Raw genomic sequence first — 20,955 nt, 5'->3', positions numbered from 1 at the left:
TAATTTGCTGCTAGGATTTGCTCTAGATATGTCTCATCTGCCTGGGTGCACCAGCAAGATCCTCCAGCCCAGACTGCTGGGCTTTTATCTCATAAATAGTGGTGGAAGCCTTTTTTCCTTGGACCCCTGCTATATGATTTAAGTCCAAAGGCAGCAGCCAGGAGCCTGGTGGTATCTCTTCCAAACCTTGCATGGCCTCTAACCCTGCACCTGATCTGCTACTGTTTTTCTCTCAGATAATAAGGAAGGATCTTCCCAAACAACTATTGGTCCACTGTTTTGTCCTCCTCTCCGAGAGGGAGACCAGTACATTTCTTAGTGTGACTGAACCATCATTTCCCCGTATTTCCATCTCTCTCAACTCTATGCTTTCTCTTCACATCAACTCCTCACACTTCTCTTATTTTATTTTCATTTAATGTTTGGAAAGTGGGCTTAAGGAGAAAAGATTGATGGAAGAAGTGAAGATAGAGAGGGAGCGAGGGAGGGATGGATAACATAAGAGGGCTCATGGTCTGTATTTGGCTGTCAGTAGGTCTATTTCCTCTGTTGTTGTATGGTGTACTGTGGGTTCAAGGTCTCTTCTCCATCAGCATCTCTCTCACTTCCTCCCTGCCTCCTTCTCTCTCTGCTCTACCTGACTCTACCATAAATCCACCAACACACATATTTGCACACACACATATACACACACCAATCAATACACGCCTGCTTGGCACTGCCAAAGCCCAAAATGACTATAGATTTTCTGTCGACTCCGCCACTAAATTATGCAAACCTCTGGTTTATGTTCCGGTACTTTTTTGGTATTCCTACTCCAGATACGGGATGGGGTTTTCCACTGAGGCAGGGATGGAGGTTACATGGGTGGAGAGCAGAAGAAGTTGTTTTTGGACAGTGCCAAAAACAATGTTTTTGACTTTGGTTTGGTACAAAATAATTGCAAATGATATACTGCTATAGATTTTTAAATCAATACCATCTATTAAGATCGTTATAAATGTCCTGCTGAAGTCAGGGTTTTGTTTAAGTGCTGAATAATGTGTTTCGGATATCAGTTTTGCAATTTCTGTTTTGCAAGCACACACACATACACACAAACATAATCAATGATAAAAACAGTGATACAAAGCTTAAGTAAAGATTACATTCTCAACGTGCCATTCATGAAGTTTAGGCGACCTGCTGCAGATTGTTTAAAAACTGCATATTCACAAATTTGAAGGTAGGACAAATTTAAAGTTAGGAACAGTGTTTAATTAAAGGTCCAGTGTTAAGAACTTAGTGACATTTAGTTATGTAGCTGCAGTTTGCAAGCACAAGGGAGAAACCATGGTGGCCCCAAAAGAAGTGAAAACACACATAGAGACAGTTTTTCCTTTCTGGGCTACTGTAGAAATATGGCAGCCTCTACGGAAAGTGACCCGCAGTGTCTGTAGATAAAGATGGCTCATTCTAAGGCAAGCCTATTTATGAAAACAAACCTATAAATATTATATTCCTTTTCTGCCAATAGATTCTTAATGTTACACACTGGACCTTTCATTTATTGCTAATGCCAAATATTGTTAAACACATGAGAAGAAGATTTTAAAAAAGACACATTTACTGATGCTTACCCGGCAAAATTTGGATGTTGCGACAAAATGTTTACAAAAATTGTAATAGTTATTTTCCTGACATAATTACAGCACAAATGTCAACAGGCAATTATTAAAGCTTAGTGATGAAAGTATGATAATCTGTAATACCAGCAGCAGTAAGGCTGTAATCAACATGTGATGACAAAATGGACATCCTTCTCTGTGTCTGAGGTCATTCTCATGTGTGCATGAATGTGTGTAGTCTTAAAGCACTTATACATATGTCTATGTGCAAATGTGTGTACTTTGTGTGTGTGCCTGTGCTTGTGTCTGCTTTGCATTCTTGAATGTGTGTGTGTGTGTGTGTGTGTGTGTGTGTGTGTGTGTGTGTGTGTGTGTGTGTGTGTGTGTGTGTGTGTGTTTATGTGTGTGCGTGCGTGTGTGTGTGTGTGTGTGTGTGTGTGTGTGTGTGTGTGTGTGTGTGTGTGTGTGTGTGTGTTTATGTGTGTGTGTGCGTGCATGCGTGTGTGTGTGTGTGTGTGTGTGTGTGTGTGTGTGTGTGTTTGTTTCTGAGGTGGGCTAATAGTTTGCCTGGCCAGCCCCATGGCAGGGCCATCAGTAACTCTAAGGGGAAATTAAAATGATCGGCTCATTCAGTCCCCCAGCAACTCCATTACCCAGAACCTAAGAATCACACACACACACACACACACACACACACACACACACACACACACACACACACACACACACAGACGGCTCATCTCTCCATCATTGCCACTTCGCATCGCATCTCACAGACTCAAAGTTATTTGCGTGTCTTTTAAGTCCATTCATCTTTCTTTATTTCTCTTACTTTTGCTTTTTCGTTTCATCCTCTCTGCCTTGCTCCTGCCTGTCTCAAAATTCCCAAATGGCTCTTTTTAAAGTCTGTTTAAAGGTGTCTGACTGGATGTGTATGTGTGAGAGTGATGGACTGTGTAAGAGAGAGACAGCTTTCTGTCCAAGATAGCATTAAGGCGGATTTGGAAAGGCTGAGGTGACATTGACTCTCAAAGCAGAAGAAAGTTCGGGGAGGTTTGGGTTGTACAGAATTTGTGTCTGGGCCACAGTTATGCTTTTACAGATTCTCTTTTCATCAGGGGGAAAGTGAGGGGGAAAGACAAACAGACAGAAAGAGATGAAAAACAGCCCCTTGAAGCAATCATTGATCACTAGTCAAAGTCCTTGATTCTGTCTAATGAGCTGCTTGTTCCTTCTGGGAGGGAGAGTAATGAGAAAAACAACACTGCCTGCCACAGTGAAATTGGACACACAGCCAAACAAGATAGACCTATTTTATAATAATAAAAAAAGAAAAAAGATATGCTGTGTGTTTTGACATTGACTTTGTGTGTAGCAAAAATTCAGTAAGAGAGTTTCAATTAGATACATACTGTATATATGTGCTCATTTACACTTCAAAAGAATACATTTTCCGAGACCCTTTCGTAAGGGGGAAGCATATGTATCACTATGTATTGAATATTAAACACCTTGGACCAAAACGCAAAGTAACCACTGCAGTGCAGCCATTTTTCTTTGTGTGGTAGTTCATCTAATAGATGTAATATATTTCTTAGTGTGAGTCACTTTATAGGCCAATCTGCCATCTAATAGATGCAATATATTCTTTCACGCATCCTTCTTATATGCAGTAATGGAGCAATCAAACAAAAAATCAAATAAAAGTGGATTTTGCAGGTTTCACTGTAAACACACACACAAATACACCATAATGTAGCTGGTAGCTGCTCAGTGCCCTGATGTGACCCTCTTGGCTCGTCAGGAAGAACTGCTCCACTTAAACTTTGTTGCTCCCTTGTAATTGAATTAGTCTGCTCAATTATGTAGAGGAAGGCCTGTCCTCATTACACAGCACTATTAAAGCTTGAGGATGAAGCAGAGGGGAGGAGAGGAGCAGGCAAGGAGCGGCGAGCGCAGCAAAAAGTCATTTTAGTGAAAGCGTCAAGTTTCATCGCTGTAATCTCCAACGTGTCCGCCGCGTCTGTACAACAACTGCGCCATAGTTCATGAAGTGTGTCCTGCTGTATCTTTTCTTGCCGTGCCTGTCTCTCTGTGTTTGACTTTCCTCTTGACTCTCTCTGCGCTTCTGGGCCAAAATGCCTGGAAAACGCTGAACCATCATTTTGGCTGAGTTCTTCCACAGCTTACTTCAGTAACTTCACAAGAAAACATCGTACTGAGCCAGGATGCTGCCAAACCACTTGCTGCAGGGGTCCCTGAGCTCAGCACGATGATCACACATCTGCCAAACATTCACTCACATTTGCGCAAGCACACACACACAGACACTGTAGGGATCTTTTCTTACTGCGAAGGCTTCTTTTTGTGAGATGTCAACTGCTTTCTTATGTCTGTCTCTTTCTCTCTATTTGTCCCTCCTTCACACAGGAGCAGCTGAAGAGCCTCCAGAGTGGCTTCAAGCATGTTAACGATGGGGGTTTCAAGCTGCAGAGGTGGGTTTACACACACACACACATACACACAATAAACACACAGAGACAGAATGAGCAGCCCGTTCCTGTCAAAGTCTATTTCCCTGCAGATGGGACACAGCCATGGCTGTTTAATTACTGATAACCCAGATTGAGATTGGACTTGTGTGTGTCCTCTGAATGTCCCCTACACCCCTTCCCCTTCTCTCCCGGCTCAGTAATCATCTAACCATGGACCTTGACAACAACATCAATATCAACATGCCGCCCGTTGAGACAAAGGTGTTGATGTGAGTATATCTTTTATCTGCTGCTGAGGAGGAGCGACTGTGGACTTTAATTACAATTCCATAGCAATTACACAGAATGTCTTGTAAAAAAGGAAAAATTAAAACTACATACTTTTCATTTCTCTTCTGAAAGAATTTACAGTTTTTCTTCTTCTAACATTATACATTTATAATTGAAATCACTCTTTGTTGAAAAGGTCACAACTCTCGAACATACGTTACCTTTCACAAAAGACCACAAATACTTCACTTTAAGGGGCCACAAGCCAAAAAGGTTGCAAACAGCTGTTCCATGTGTTATTACAGTAGGAATTGGTTGGGATTAGTTGGTTAGACTAATGCAGAATTTTAGGAGTGATTCTGACCTACCTTCCTTTAATCTTAACATTTTAGAAAATCAAAAAATGCATCACATCTAAAAGCTCAAACTCTCATCCATGCCTGTGTTTATATGTCGTCTCCTCATCGCTACTTGTAGTATCCAGCGGGCCTGGCGTGACTTCCTCCTGAGACAGGAAGCGGAGAAGAGGAGCCCCTCCCCACCCTCCCTCTCCTCCTCTGACAAGATGAGCATGTCCATCAGCATGACGACCCTGTCGGACGGCAGCACCCCAGTAAGTCATGCCTACATCAAATGTATTCTCCATCATGAATTAAAGCCATTCAGACAATGCTGTGACTGACCATGTTTCAGAAGACTGTCTGTCTTTGGTCAGACAGAAAGGACAGCTAAATGATTTTTAAATTAGTGCTTCAGCTTTCTCAATGAGGCTTTCATGCGCATACTTGTGTTATAAGTATGTCACATATTTATTAAGATGTTACAGTTGGTCAGTTGTGTGCTGCCTTGTGTGAAGAATATGGGACAGTGTGTATAGTGCTGTTCCGGTCCAGAAGGGGGCAACATTTCTCAGCTAATTTCTTCAGTATGCAGACTCACAACCAGCCTCTTCTCTGGGAGCAGAGAGTAAATATACAAGGATTTGGTCTGACATCCACACACTCTCTCACTCACACAGTAACAGCACACTGAGGAATTGAAATCAGTGAAAACAGCCATTCTCATTCAGCACATCTTCCCTTCGTTTAACCAGACTGCAATAAATCCCCGGGATTTTCTCTTCTGCGTCTGTTCTGGTCATTATAATTCTACACTGACGTCGTCTGCAGTCTTGTGGCTGAATAGCAAGTGTGTGTGTACACTTCTCTACTAATCTCTGAGCCTGAAGTCAACAGGCAGGTTAAATCTCAGAGACGGCGGGGAGACTTGTGTATGAGCGCACTTAGGTGGTACTCCACTCAATCACTACAGAGAAAAGCTTTTACACAGAAGAAGACTGTTTGATATGGATTCTTGTGGATAAAAAAGGGGTCAGATGGGTCTTGAGTGACGAGAATTCATAGTGGTGAGAAACTGGAATAACTGTTTGCTCTCTTCAGAGCTGCTGGGTTTATAGTAATGTGTGATGTGAGCAGCTTGACAGTCAGCATTCAGGACAGGAAGGTTGTGGACAAAGCTCGCTGTAAGGTTATACACACACACACACACACACACACACACACACACACACACACACACACACACAGCACACATAGTAAATATTGGTTGTGTTTGAGGTCCTTTGGGATGCCCAGGAAATGCTTAGCTCAGTGACTTAGACCTTCTGAGCAGATGATGATCATCACAAGAGAAAGAGAACGTGTGTGTGTGTGTGTGTGTGTGTGTGTGTGTGTGTGTGTGTGTGTGTGTACACGTGTGTGCATCAGCTCCCTAAGGTCAAGGGAGATGAAGGAAGAGAGGTAGAGGGGAAAGGAAGATGAAAAACAGATGTTGGTTCACTGGTTTGAATGTGCTGATACTGTGGATCCGCTCTCCTCTGTGGGAAACGAAGGCTCAGCTTCTCCTCTCATATGAGCCGAAGATTTATTTTTTTCAAACCTGATTGATCTCAACAGTCCTTGTAATATCTGCTATATTATCTTAACGTCTGGCACTTTCTTTCTCTCTGTCCCCTTTGTCTCTCTTCATGCAATGGTCCTGTCTTTAAAGTAATGCATTGGGAGGATGTGACAGCTCTACCCTGTTTGAATTTCTAACAGTTTTGTTTCTGTCGACCCAGCGATACATTCTCAATCCACACCAGGCTCCATACGTTCATGGATGCACGCACACTCATACACACACTCACACACGTGCAAGGAAGGAGACACAGTGATGTGGCAGCCATCTCTTAAGTGATTGAATTTGTAACCTTTGTGCCTATAACATCAGTCTTTGACAAAACCTTGCTGCATGACACTGCAGCGCGTGCGTGTGTGTGCATCAGACCAGATCTTGGTGTTTCTACAGTATAAGCAAGCTTTGTGTGTGTTTTCAAGAGGGATGAATGTGATATTATTATAAGTGTATGAGTGAGATATTGTTGACACGCGACTCTTTACTGTGTAACTTAGCTCACTCATTGCCATGGCAATCCTGCAAAATAGAGCAGCTCTGGATATCTCTCTTTATGATCGATCCCTCTGCTCCATAGCAACACCATAGAGGGAGGCAGAAATTATAGGTTTCATTAAAAAGGAACCTAACAAAACTCTGGCTTTTATGCCCAGATATGAATCAGCTGTCTGAATTTTATTGTTTCATAATACTATACCACATCAACACACACACACACACACACACACACACACACACACACACACACACACACACACACACACACACACACACCCTGTGACCACCTACAAATACACACATATAGACACCCACAAGTGAGCACACACACAGCCACAAGAGCATGGACACACAGACCACTACAGCTTTAATTTCAGACTGTCTAGATGATAGATGTCTTTTTATAACCAGACATCAATCAATACTGTTTGGGTTCTGGCTGAATGTTTTTCTTGCAAGATTGCCACTAAATTACTTGTGAAATGAGGACAAAAACAAACACCCAGAGAAGATTTAAATCCAAGATGTTTGTTTTTTTAATTGTTCAAACTCTGAGATGTTTTAATCCTGGATTTCAGAATAAAGGCAATTTCCTGTCTTGGAGCTGTCCAATGCCTCGGTGCTGAACTTTGATCAATGTTGTAGTAGCCAAGTGTTGACACTAGAGGGAGATCCTGTATCACAGTGGGGTTGTTTTTGCCTTTCTTGGGAGTGATTGGACAAGTTGAAACTAACAAATTGTGAACATTTGTTGGGAGAGCAACAACCTCAAGATCTCAGAAGTAATAAAACTCCAGTTAATGCATTGCCTTCTGTGTATCAAGAATGACGCAATTTTTTTAATTTTGGTTTTTGTTTTCCAGGAATTTATTTCACATTCATCTAGGCATCAAAATTCTAAAAATATCTAGCCTTTGATATAAAATATGATTACAAGTTTGTATAGTCTCACGTCAATTGAACCAGGGTAGGATGAAAGTACACAATATATATTTACTGTGTTGACTTGTATAAAACATACATGTGTTTTTCTGTGTATACATGCAAATGTCTGTGTGTGTGTGTGTGTGTGTGTGTGTGTGTGTGTGTGTGTGTGTGTGTGTGTGTGTGTGTGTGTGTGTGTTGTGTTGGCTGGTGAAGGGCACACAGGGGCAGGTTAGTCCATCTGGCCTGCTAAGGTGCAGTGAGACTAGGCTCGAGCAGAGCAGCGCCGCCTTCCCTGTCTGCCAGCTGTCAGGCTTCTCTGTCTCTGCCCTCTCCATCAATGCTCTCTTAATGCTCCCCTCCTCCTTCTCTTTTCTGTCATGTCATAGTTTATTTTTGCCTTTGCCTTTTCATATTTAATGTTGCTCATCTCCTTCTTAATGCCGCTCTCAGAGCCTCTCTGCCTCTCTCTTTCTCTCTCCTTCTGGCTCTCAATCTCCATTTGAGTGTTTGTCTCTTTATCGCTTGCTCACCAACCTACTGTTCTCTTGGCTTTATCAGGTCATGCAGCTGCAGCAACAGCTATGGAAGCCTGGCAGGAGAGATAAAAGAGGCTAGGCAATATTTGGGGAACTTTTGTGGAGTTACTGTATGTCTACTCTGTATGTACAGTACAAGTACATACAGCAGTAGTTGACTCCACAAAGATAAGAGACATTCAGCAGTGTTTTACTGCCTATTCAGGTCTCCAGGTTAACTCTTAGGTCTGCTGCAAGTTGTCCTGAAATAACCCACTGACTTTGCTGCAGCTGACTCAAATTCATCATTACACAAAGCATTAGAACTTCAGCAGATTACTGAGCCAGCAGCCTGCACTGACTGCACCCTGTGTCAAAGCATTTAACCCCTCACATTCATTTTCACCCATCTAATCCAATGCAGGGTACAAATTGTTGCCCTGTCAGTGAGCTTGCATAATTTTAATCCTCGCAGTCTTTGTGTCTTCACAGTACAAACCAACCTTCCATAGATGGAAGAAAGCACGAAAAGGTCGCATATTGTATCACCCCAGTAGAATGGCTAATACACTAAGGCCTCAGTATTGTTATTGTATGAATGACTTGCCCTCAGGTTCACCGTGCCCTCATTCTGTTGTATTTACTTTACATTTATCTCATGATGTACCATTCACTGATAGGTAGACAAAGGGAACTAACCAAGCTTCAATTAGTCAACCATTGGAAAGGAAAGTGCTTTAGTGCCACTTTTCTGTTTGTTTATAGTCTTTGTTTAATATTTTTGAGCTTATTTCAAGGTTAAATCACAGTGCATATTAAAACAATGTATCTAAAGCCAAGTCAAGTAATGGGGGAGTAAAAGAAACTACAAAGCAAATCCAATCTAATATTCTTAAGCGTAGTAAACATCAGCAGATCATTATTATTGCAGCTGTTTTAAAAATGTATAAGAAGTCAAAGTACCACTTTCAGAAATGACATATTTTATTAAAATAAATACACAATGCAGCAATCACTTAGTCAGTGAACAACAACCGGTCCTTTGATGCTGTAGATAATGTAGAGCATAGACTCTTTATAAACCTTCTGCTTCCTAGACACAAGGACATTTCTTGCCGTGTTCTTAACATTGTTTCAGGAACCACAGGATTATTCATAATCATTACAATGTCAGCTATCTAGTTATTGGTCTACTGCACACTGTCACCCTTCCAAGCATTGGAAAATGGCATTTCCTTATAGCCTCACCCACTTCTCTTCCACTGTGGACCAGAACATCCCTGTGATGATTTATGGTAATTATGCAAATGCAACATAAGGCTTTGGAAATTAATGCTAACCCCCACCAGTCTCTTCATCACCGGAGGACGGGTGTAACTGGAGCCAATGCTTTTGCAATCCTGTTACTGTAATACTAGGGACAATGCAAAAAGCCTAGGTCAGGCGATTAAGGATTCCCTTGAATTAGTTTAGGTTTATTGAAGCCTCATGGAGGCAATTCACGTGTTTAATCATCGTCTCTTCATTCATTTGGCGCAAATTGATTGAAGAGGCAGCCTACACGTGGGTTTATACTCTTTCTTATTCCTCAGAAGTGATGCTGGGTCTGTAGGGTGCAGATTTAATTGACATAATCCCTCTTGTCATAATCTCTCACCTAGATAAAATGTACTGTATGGTAGCGGTGCAGGTGTGGGTGTGCTGGGTCTCCAATCGTGTCTGAGGTGGGCCGGGCAGAGTGACAGCCCTGGCAGGATGTGAGAAGACCGCTGTGACACACCAGCCAAGGTATTGATTGACAGAATCATTAGTGACCTCTCACCACTCCATCACCACCGTATGTGGAGAGAGTCTGTCTCCAGATCTAGAAGATACAGAATGTACACCCTCTTGTGTCTGCAGCCAAGCACATTGACTTAAAACAATATTAGCTGTTTCTGGCTGCGCACTCTAACTCTAGGTTTCTCTGTAAATGCTGTAACCCCCTCCAGACATGTGAAGGACATTCTTATGGCCTTTATAATTATGTATTAGGGAGATGGAGCCTTCTGTGCAATAATGTCTGATGGAGGGCAGCAAGGCCTGACTCTGCTAATCACCTGCCAGCGGCATGTCAAGTTGAACATGGGCCCTTTCACACCTGGGACATGTCGTGTCATACACTCTCTGAGGTGTGTAATACACATTACGTCCATGTGACATGCTTGACGTGATGTGTGTGTGTGTGTGTGTGTGTGTGTGTGTGTGTGTGTGTGTGTGTGTGTGTGTGTGTGTGTGTGTGTGTGAATGTGGATGGGGGTGGAACTAAAGTCTTAATTAGTCAAACCCCGGAGCTAGTTCTTTCATACTTGAAGTGCCTGGAAAAAGCCAGTTGAAACTACTGAGTTACTTCAAAAAACATATTATTTTGCATTGGATTCTGCACAATACCTATCTAGGTGTTTGTAGGACAGTCGTTTACAAATGATAGCAGCTCATGCTTCAGAGTGACGTCATGTTGTATTATCTGGTAGAATCCACAGGGGGTCACTGTTCTGCTTTGTTGGGGCAGACAAGCCAACTAGCAGGGAGTAGTCCAGGTCCAGTAAAGCCCTGGGTCAAAATGGATTCAAGTCCTATTCTGAAGGGTATTCCTTTCCTTCTATACTGGACATCAATACAGTATCAATCTGGATTTAAAAGCTTGATGCATGCAGATTCAGAAAACCTGGTCCAAATTGTTGGAACCACAGGGACTCTTAATGTTGTTGTAGAGGACACTCTCAGTCAGCAAACACCCACTTGTTTTTCCCTCTGATAATGCTAGTCAGTGGCCTCTTCTTTCAAAAATAATAACCCATTATCAACATATTTGTAATTAAAAAGAGAGGTGAGTTGCTGTTTGGTATTTCAGTGGCTTATCTAGTACCCTCTATCTCCCGCTCTCTCTCTCTCTCTATCTTTCCTCTGTGTGTTCTCCTTGAGCCTTTTAATTTCATGACACTTCAATTAAATATTAAAGTGTTTCAGGATTACGTCAGACTTGTGAACAAGCTGCTGGGTTTTTCCAGCTTGCCTTCTATATATAAATTTCCTTCTTCCCTTTTTTTCTCTTTTTCATTTTCAGTTTCAACGTGTTTTACTGGCATGACATGTAAACACATTTGTATAGCCAGAATATGCAGAGAATGAAGACAGTAAATAGAGACATTGATAATAATTCAATTCAATTCAATCCAATTTTATTTGTATAGCCCCAATTCATAACAGAAGTTATCTCAGGACACTTTTCAAATAGAGCAGGTCTAGACCGAACTCCTTATAACATTATTTACAGAGACCCAACAGTACCACCATGAGCAAGCACTTGGCGATGTGGCAAGGAAAAACTGCCTTTTAAGAGGCAGAAACCTAGGACAGACCCTTCGGCTCTAGGTGGGTGGTCGTCTGCCTCGACCATAATAATGAAATCTGCTAATAATAATAACAATGCTGCTTCAAACCCTTTTGTGGCCATAAGTAGAATGTTACTCCAAGCATTGCACTCCAGTGACTGCGAGATGCTATAACATACAATATGTATTACATACATTGTAAATCGCATGGTCTTACAAAAGGTCACATATGTAAAAACATTAGGGGAATGGTAATATATTGTGCACTGTTGGTTGATGCAGATATATCTTTTTTTTTTACAGTTTTAGGTTTATATTTTTCAATGTGCGTCATCCACACTAATAATATACAACAGTTAACTGATCAGTGAAATAATAAATGCGACAATATTTGTTCAATACATTTTCTTTCTTACTTACTGCTTTGTTCACGAGTGCTTTGGGCAGTTAATGATGGTAAATAGATGGTAAATGGACTGCATTTATATACCGCTTTCCTACCTTGACAAAGTGCTTTATAATTTTAGACAGATAAGAATGTTTCACCCTTGACAGTCTAATGATTCACTTATCACCCTATAAACATAACATTTTATTATATAAATCAAAAAAAGTACTGCATGTGGTACTGTCTCTCTCTCTCTCTCTCTCTCTCTCTCTCTCTCTCTCTCTCTCTCCTTTTTTCTCATACCAAGAGTGCCTTTGTCTCTTCTCCGATCCCACAACCACCACCACATTATCTCATTGATCTCTACTTGCCAAGCAACACGGCCATAATTGATCATTAATGTCTGATTGGGGACAGTGGTGATATGGAGAGCAGAAGACTGATACAATTACGAATTATCTTTGCTCTGGAATCTATTGATTGGGGCTTTGCAGCGGTAATCAAGGCCAAATTACCATGTGCTACAAAGTGTCAATCTTTGTTCTGAAGTATGTTAGATTTCTATAAGAACAATAAGTGCATCATTCAGCTGATTTGGTAATGAAAACTACACTTTAGGTCTCTCCACGTTCAGACAGTAAACTAAGACTTCATCATTGTAAGAAATAGAGGATCATTTCATGTTTTTTCAGAACAGATTGTGGGTAAGGGGGGTGAAGAGGAGGAATGTGAGCTAGCAAACCAAGAGATGAAATCCAGTCTCATTAAAGTATTTATTCTTTACTTTTATTTATCTTTTATAGCATGAAACTTAAAGCTGATAAAATGTTATGAATTTTTTTTTATAGATTATTGGTTATTTGGGCATAATTTGGTTACAAACATGAATTAAACTGGCATACTTTTGCAACAGTAGTGTTGGTAATCTACAGAGAACTATTTTGTTTTTTTCAATTTATAATTTGTCATTTTCTCCACAAGCAGGGAATATCTTATTTTGGAACATCACATCAGGCTCCACCTGATTCCAAAATTTAAATATTTCAAAATCTCACCTGAGTAGAGCTGGAGGTAAAAACTGCCTGATGTTTCTATGAAATAAGCACTGCCTTCTTATTAAGAGTGCTAGTGGTGACAATGTTTTATTAATAGGGGAATCATCAGTGGTCATGTTCTCAGCCTCACACATACACTCACACACACACACACACACACACACACACGTAGTAAAGAGGTAAGGGAAAGTAGTTTTCCATTAATTTGCATTTGACAAGATTTTGCACATACTGTATACCTCAAGAGCTGTGAGGTGTGTGTGTGTGTGTGTGTGTGTGTGTGTGTGTGTGTGTGTGTGTGTGTGTGTGTGTGTGTGTGTGTGTGTGTGTGTGTGCGTGCATGTGTGTGTGGGTGTGTGGGTGACACTGGGTGCAAAGGAACAGCCTGCAGCACTGTGCATATGCAGCCTCATTTACCAGATTCCACTCCTCCATTATCAGCAGGATCATTATCCTCTCTCCTCTCCGCCCTCTCTGCCTCACTTCTACTGGGACTCAAGGTGGCACACCAAAATATCAACACACCTCACATCTCACTCACTCACACTCACCTACAACGCTTATTATTCTGCACTCTTGTTACATGTGAGCCCAAAAATCCCAAAATAACTAACTGCCGAGTATGCATGTTCACATATAGGTGCAAAGTTCTTTTTTTGCCACAGTATTCCTGTGGCAATTTAAAAAACATGACAAAATGAGGTTAGTGTGGCTGTTTGTGTGTGCATGTGTCTTCACTCTTGACACCAATGGCTTGCAGGCCACAGTTGATGCTGCATCAGTTTAGAAGGGTATGAAGACGCAGAAATAGACATCTAAAATGAGATTAAGGTTTCAGGTCTGCTACCAGTGGAATACCACTCACTCATTGTCTTCTTTCATGCACATGTATATATCACTTTCTGAGCATGATAGAATGCAGTTTATATTGCACGTCAAGGTCATATATATGAGCTCATGAAGGGACACATTTGTCTATGTACACAGGCAGGAATAACAGGAAATGGAGCATTAACTATGGGCTTAGATAAAAGATCAGTGAAGGGAGTTAGAGTAACCCACATTATTTTGTTACTGCTCTTGAGTTTTTTCCCCTTTGATGGTGTATAACGCTGCATCGTTCCTGTTTCTTGTCAAACTGACAGCCTTCTCCCACTCCGTTTCTGTGATTTTCACTGCCTGGTCCAAAAGTCGTATTTCTGAGAAGTTTGCTATGTTGTTATTCAACTTGAACAATCCCACTGCTTATTCAGCCCTGTGAGATCCCACTAATAGTCACAGTGGCTGCTGAGGCGTGGAGCAGTGGGTTACACCAAACCAACTCTGGAAATATATTAGACAGCATGCATGCAATTGTTGTGTACGTGTCTGCATGTGTTTGAGTGTGTGTGCTCACTCTCTCAGATGTGACCATCTAAGCTGTGATTTTTATTAAAATACTGAACGTGCAGTCTGTTTGAGAAGGAGAGAGGGAGGAAGGGGAATTTTGTTTCTTGGTTTATTGGTTTGGCATTTAGAGACTGGAGGAATCTTGGGAAGAAGAAGGGAGGGGAATGTATTGAAGAGAAAGGAGATAAAAAGGGGAGAAAGAGCCTGATCTCCTTCCCACAGAGTGGTCTGGTCTCAGGAGAAAAATATACTGATTTGTGATTAATGAAAAGATGGAGAAGAGGCTTCCTCTCTCTCCTTCTCTCCCTCTCCTCTTTCTCCTCCCCTTGCCTTCTCTTTCTCTAACCTAACTCTCTCATCCAGAAAATCCATCTCGGTAATGATGTCTGTGTGTAGGGAATGATTATGGAGCAGATAAAGAGAGAAATCAGCCAATAAAAGGAACACAAAAACATTCTACAGTATTATCAACACACAACCGCTCTGCGGGCGAATGGAGATAACGTGTTATCATGAAGTAAACACCTGACCTCTTGCAAAACACAAAGTCACAACCTTCTCCTGTGTAACTTTCTTTCCACTTTTACAACAAGTTTGCATAATGTGCACCAGCAATTTAGCAAAGAGGTATGATGCAGATATGTAAGACAGAGAAAGTTTTGATAAAAAATAAGAAAGAGTTTTAAAGGAGACATACAGATGGAGGGAATGAGGGAAAATCCTGAGTTATGTGGAGCTCCTTCATGCCTCATTAGCCCAGCCAGTAAGCTGATATCAGCTGTGCTGTCCTTATCATCACCTCCACCACCGCCTCCTGTTACACACCACACATCCCTGTGCTCCACTGGTATTACAGGGCATCACTTTGGCCCCTCGGTTTAGCCATTGACAAGCAGAAAGGGCAAAGAGAGTGAAGAATGTGGGTGACAGAGAAGGAAGTTTGTCTGTGCTCACAAGGAATAAGGAGGGCTAGTGTGGCAGGAAAAACAAGGTTGAAATCAAGTGAAATAGAAGAGTTGTAAGATGTGAAGAAATGTAACAGGGGTGAGCAAAAGTATTACCTGAGAGCCACCTCGAATATCAGACACCGTGGTGCAACGCTTCACCTGCCTGTCGCAGGGGAGACTTCACAGCAAACGCGATACAAACCCGTCATTCACAGAACATTAATCGGGAAGAGCAAAATGTTGCTAGCATGTCAAAAGCAGGGACAGGGAAACGGAGGCGTAAAGGGGAAAGATGGTAATTAGGGAGAGAAACAGAATTTCTCCTGAAATGCGGGATGCTGTCAAGACGAGGTGTGATTTTACGCATGATGTCAAAGAGTTCTAAGGTGAAAGGAAGCGCCATGCAGGGGTGAGGCAGTGGCAGAAGGGTCACATTAGGGTGAGGAAAAGGAGAGACTTTGAGGAATATAAACAGGATAACCCAAGAATAAAAAACGTTTAAAGATAATGGGAAGGTTCATTAATTCATTTTCTAGCAGTATGTGGGGTCGCTGTGAGAGTTTGACACAGAAAATATCTTAAATATCGTCCTTTCCACTTGCTGGGTTTCCAGCTTCAAAATCCCTCTGGGAACTCCTCCCAGTCAGTCATGCCCAGATTACCTCCTAAAGTCGACTTCTCAGGACCACCTCAGTTGGCTTAAGGAGATGGCAAGCTGGAAGCACCCAAGTTAATGTAGAGTCTGAGAGGAAGATCACTCAGTTTCATAATCAATGCCTAAGATGCCCGAGCCCCTTCCACTGGGGCAAATGCTGCCTCCTTACATGTTTAGTTCATTGTATAAATTGGATGAACAAAGTAAAATGCAGTACAATTGAGCAGTACCCCAATCCACAGCCTCCAAATCACCTTTATGAAATGATATGATTTACTGTTGTATTAGACTCCATTAGTTTTACGCTAGGTCTACAATAAACTGGCAACTCAGTGCAGAGTTTATAGTATTTGTCAAAACTGAGTCAACTATCAGCCTTTTTTTAATTTAGTATTCGGGTTGTGTTTGTGTTTTCAGTAATATAGTACATGTTTCCTCAAACACCAGATGACTTTGTACCCTTGTGTCTATTGAGTGACAGCAGACGTACTGTCCCAGAATACAATGTCTGCATATTCACATCAACTGTCTAGGAAATGATGCATGCAGGATTCATAGAGCAAACAGAGAATGCCTGACAGCTTTGATATGACAACACTTTTCCCCACGCGTAGAGCTCCGCGGTCTCAAACTCAGTCATTCAGTGAGTTCACGAACTCTGAGAAAACTAGAAAGAGGGAGAGAGAAAAAAGCGATGCGCTATGTGGGGGAGACAGTACGAGAAAGAAAACAGCAAATGTGAGGAAAGAAGAGAAGTCTTTCCAAGAACTCTCAATCCCATACAACTCTTCAGTGGCTTGCCACTCCTGTGGGGAGAACAGAGGTTTTGCTGAGAAAGGAGATCACATCACTATTAAGACGAAGGCATTTTAACTGCTTTGTAGTAAGCAGGTCTCCCCTGTGACTAGCCGAGGTAGAAAGTTCAGCAGTTACAAGCAAGCAGAAGCTAACTAGTTTAGAGACGAGGAAGTTTTCCAGTTCCAGTTGTTTTATGAATTGGAGTTCTGGAGATCTTGCCAGACGTCACTACTATAGGTTCCTCTCTGTCCTATGTGTGTTATTAATTTATTGTCTCTGACTCCGTGCACACCAGCTGTTTTGCTCTTCAATGTGGATAAATATTTCATTGGATGATTTCCATTCTCCAGTAGGCAGCTGTCTCCCTAGCATAAAGGCTAGAATATGGAAATGACCGGAGTCTCTCTGGCACACTAAATGTATTCAAATCACACAACATCAATCACAGTATATATCTATAATACACTACCACCATCCCTCATTTGCATATGTTTCAGAGTCCTTTACAAATTCAATATTGTGCTCTTACAAGTACCATTTTAAATGTAGTAACACACTCTGCATGCTTAATCCAGCACAAACCTCCTCATTCAACACAGCTGTGTGGGGTTTCCAGTACAAATCCATCTTGTTCAGTGAATAAAGGCAGTCATAGTCGGCACAGCTACCATATTTCAGTCAACAGCCGTAATTAAATGACAAATGACTAAGCAGACACTAATTTGTTGAACAGGAGTTGATTTGATATATTACAGTAGTCAAGGGCATAAGAAGAGTTTGGTGGTACAAATATGTGCAGCAGGAGTGTCTGCTGGGGGACATAAATACTGAAATTTGATGAAATCACATCATTAAGGATATCCTGTTTTAGTCAAGTGTGTTCGAATCAAGATTGATTTATGTTAGCTTCAGATGTATTTTTCTTAACAAGACAGGACAATCCAGTTTTGCCAGAGCTCAATGGCATCATGTAAGCTAGTTCAAAATTAGCAAAAGTGTTCAATCATTATATCAAAGGACCAGTCTGTAGGATTCAGTGGCACCTAGCGGTGGAGTTGCAGATTGCAACTAACTGAACACTTCTCGTGTCTGTATCATTGACAGTATATATAATGGACTATGATGTTCATTTAGTAAATTATGTTCCAATTTAGAGTAAAATAGATAAAGTGGTGCATGCTTTTGGGCGTGGCTGCCTTATGATTAACAAGTAATTCTCAGTGAGTCCGTCCAGCACAGCGCACCAAACTCAGATCAAACTGTCAGTGCTGATCAAACACAAAGCAAGATTATAATACTGCGTTCCCTATTTCTCACCAAAAATTGTTTCATAAACATATTTTAGTGTACTGTTTAGTTGTAATATTAGGAACTTGAGTGATGAGTCGCAGTATGTCACCAACACTGGCTCCGTCTTACTGATGCCGATGGTCAAAACGGCAAACTCAAGATTTCAAAATGGTACTTCACAAACTAATGGGTGACATCACAATAGGTTCACATCTGGTCTGTATTTGATGACCTGGGAATGAGAATGGGCTCTGAAGTGTGTGGAGAGACTACAATGGCCGCAAAACTCATGGAAAACGCAAAAGGCCCTGTCTACAGCCAGCTTTTGGTTTGTCCGTTCTTTAGAAATATGGCAGTTCAACAAGGCGGACTCCAAGGAAGGCGACCCGCTGTGACTGTAGATTAAAAAAAAGTCTCAGTCCGACGTAGTTTCCTATATTCAGGTAATTATACACTAATGGAAACATGGCTATGAATATTGTGTTCCATTTATGCTAATGGTTACTCTTAAATGTTAGACACTATATCTTTAATACAAAGTGTAGATAAATACATTTGTAACAAACAACACACTTCATCATATATTCTACACAAAATCTTCTTCTAATGTTCAGTTCTTGTTGAAACTGAAAACAGAGTGTTGTTGACTCAATGGTATGATAATTTTGGAGGATGTGGTTTGTTGTGCTGTTGAATTGTATTGCGCAATGCTGTCATTTGTTGCTGCCTACCCTCATTGATATAAACAGGGTAGACAAAATAACAGACCTCTAAGCATGCAATTCAATAGCACCACAAACTCATCATGAAGTTGAATAAACACTACTCTAAAGCAGTTTCAACAAAAATGAACATTATGACCTTCATGAAGGTAAGATATATTGCAGGAATATATTATACTGAAGGTTTAGCTGGGTGTACTTAATAAACTGGCAACTGGGTATATGTCCAAGACTTGAACACTAAGGGAGAGATAAGAGTTTTTTTAATCATTTCAAGGCAAGCAGACACATATTTCATCAAGTCCCATGTGAGTGCACACAGAGTGGTGTTAGCTTGTGCGTATGCTGGTATGCCTGCTATGTGCTATTAAGTAGAACTCACTGGACCGTGCTTCCATATGGCTGGCCTCAATACAGCCAGTGTCATGCCAGTTATGCACTAAGATTAGCTAATTCACTTTTTGTTAAGGAAGATTGCTCTGCCCACAAGCCCTCACTTTGTTCTGTCCAGCACTCTATTCTCTCTCTGCAATGATGGAAGGCCTGTCTACATTGATGTGGTTCAGATTTCTGCATGGAGTGGCCTTAGAAAGGTCCATATGTGCAGTGAAAAAAGCAAAAACATGGCCAATGTTATGACGTTAAATCAAGAGAGGATTCTAACTTGAATTAGAATGATTGTACACACAAGAAATCTGCCATATATGTAATCACTTTTATAATTAATATGCTTCACCAATAGAGGTGGGCGATATATATCGTTTGCAATAATATCGTCATTGTTGTTTTGACGATGTGCAAATTTCCATTATTGAGTATTTAAATTACTTCGCCAAAAATATTGATACGCATGGGGAAACTCCTCACATCCACTTAATACACGGTGCAGCAACGCTCTCTACAGCATGGCAGGATTCAGTCACAGACTAGTGGGCCTACGGGATCACATGACGTGATCACGTGACCTCTCGCTGGCATCCTCCTTGCAACAGTTTAGCAGTGCGTTGTGATGGTAGAGAGAAAATGCAAGCATCTCCAGTCCCTGAAGCTACCGGTACTTCAGATAATTTAGTGCCGAGACGTGGGTCTACCTCTCTGGCATGGAAATGGTTTAGTTTCGAAAAGACTTTTTTAGCGCAGCGCTCAGAGCGCTTCAAGTTGAAATCTGTTCAACTTTTAACACCGCTGGGCGCTCAGAAAATTAGTTTTTGAGCGATCTCGGCACTAAAATCGCGTTTGGTGGACACAAGCCCTAACTCAGACAATTCCAATCACATTTTAAAGGATATCGACTGATTATCGTTATCGCCAAAATCCCAACAAATAACAAGATATTATTTTTTTTCCCATATCGCCCACCCCTATTCACCAACTACTGCAAGATTTGTGATATACAATAGAATGCATTTTCTTTGAAGAACTGCCATCATTAAACAGTGCTTACCATATTAATCTAGAAAGCAACAGCATATGTGATTTTTCGATAATGATCCGCCTTAAACACAGAAAACCCAAACAGGTGTCCCTAACAGTTTGAAACTGTACCTACGAGGGATTTTCCATAAACAACTGTCATATCAGTGAACCGGTGTTCATCTCCGCATGGATAATTATCCTGTAGGAGAGAACACAAGCATGGTTGCTGGGATCCATTTCAACACTCAGACTGCATGTGCTTAACTGTCCACCCTAGGATGCAGAAATCAACAAAGGACCTAGGGGAAACTTTTTGTTACAGTAGGATTAGTCGGAATAGGGTTTATCTTGCCTTGAAAAGAATGAGCACTAATGTTTTGTTTTTTTTTAAGTTTCTATCACAGGTTGTTAATGTCATCTTGCTTTTGAGAAGTGGGAGTGTTCTGTATGTGTTTGTGCATCCCAGCCTCCTCACCCTTTGGTCCCAGCCTAACACATGTCCCTTTGATCATTTCTGATGTTTAATTACACTAAACAAGATAAGACCATGTCCTCCATCTGAACTGTTTCAGCTTTGTCTTCTACCCCCTATCTATCTCTAATAGAAAACAGCTGGGTATATCATGGGGAGGAATGAAATGTCTCATCCCAAA

General features: G+C 41.2%; 1 protein-coding gene across 1 annotated transcript in view; it reads left to right on the top strand.

Annotated features, from left to right (window-relative positions):
- Positions 1–20,955, top strand: part of schip1 (schwannomin interacting protein 1) — a 202,976-nt gene that overhangs the window by 56,445 nt on the left and 125,576 nt on the right. Inside the window, exons 6-8 of the mRNA XM_051397847.1 lie at positions 4,038–4,102; positions 4,300–4,371; positions 4,850–4,985. Coding sequence (XP_051253807.1) covers positions 4,038–4,102; positions 4,300–4,371; positions 4,850–4,985 — 273 coding nt within the window. The remainder of the gene's footprint in view (positions 1–4,037; positions 4,103–4,299; positions 4,372–4,849; positions 4,986–20,955) is intronic.

Source organism: Dicentrarchus labrax, unplaced genomic scaffold (assembly GCF_905237075.1).
Source record: "Dicentrarchus labrax unplaced genomic scaffold, dlabrax2021, whole genome shotgun sequence".
Classification (NCBI taxonomy): Eukaryota; Metazoa; Chordata; class Actinopteri; family Moronidae; genus Dicentrarchus; species Dicentrarchus labrax.
The sequence above is the reverse complement of the archived record's forward strand: the minus strand, read 5'-3'. Positions and strand labels throughout refer to the sequence as shown.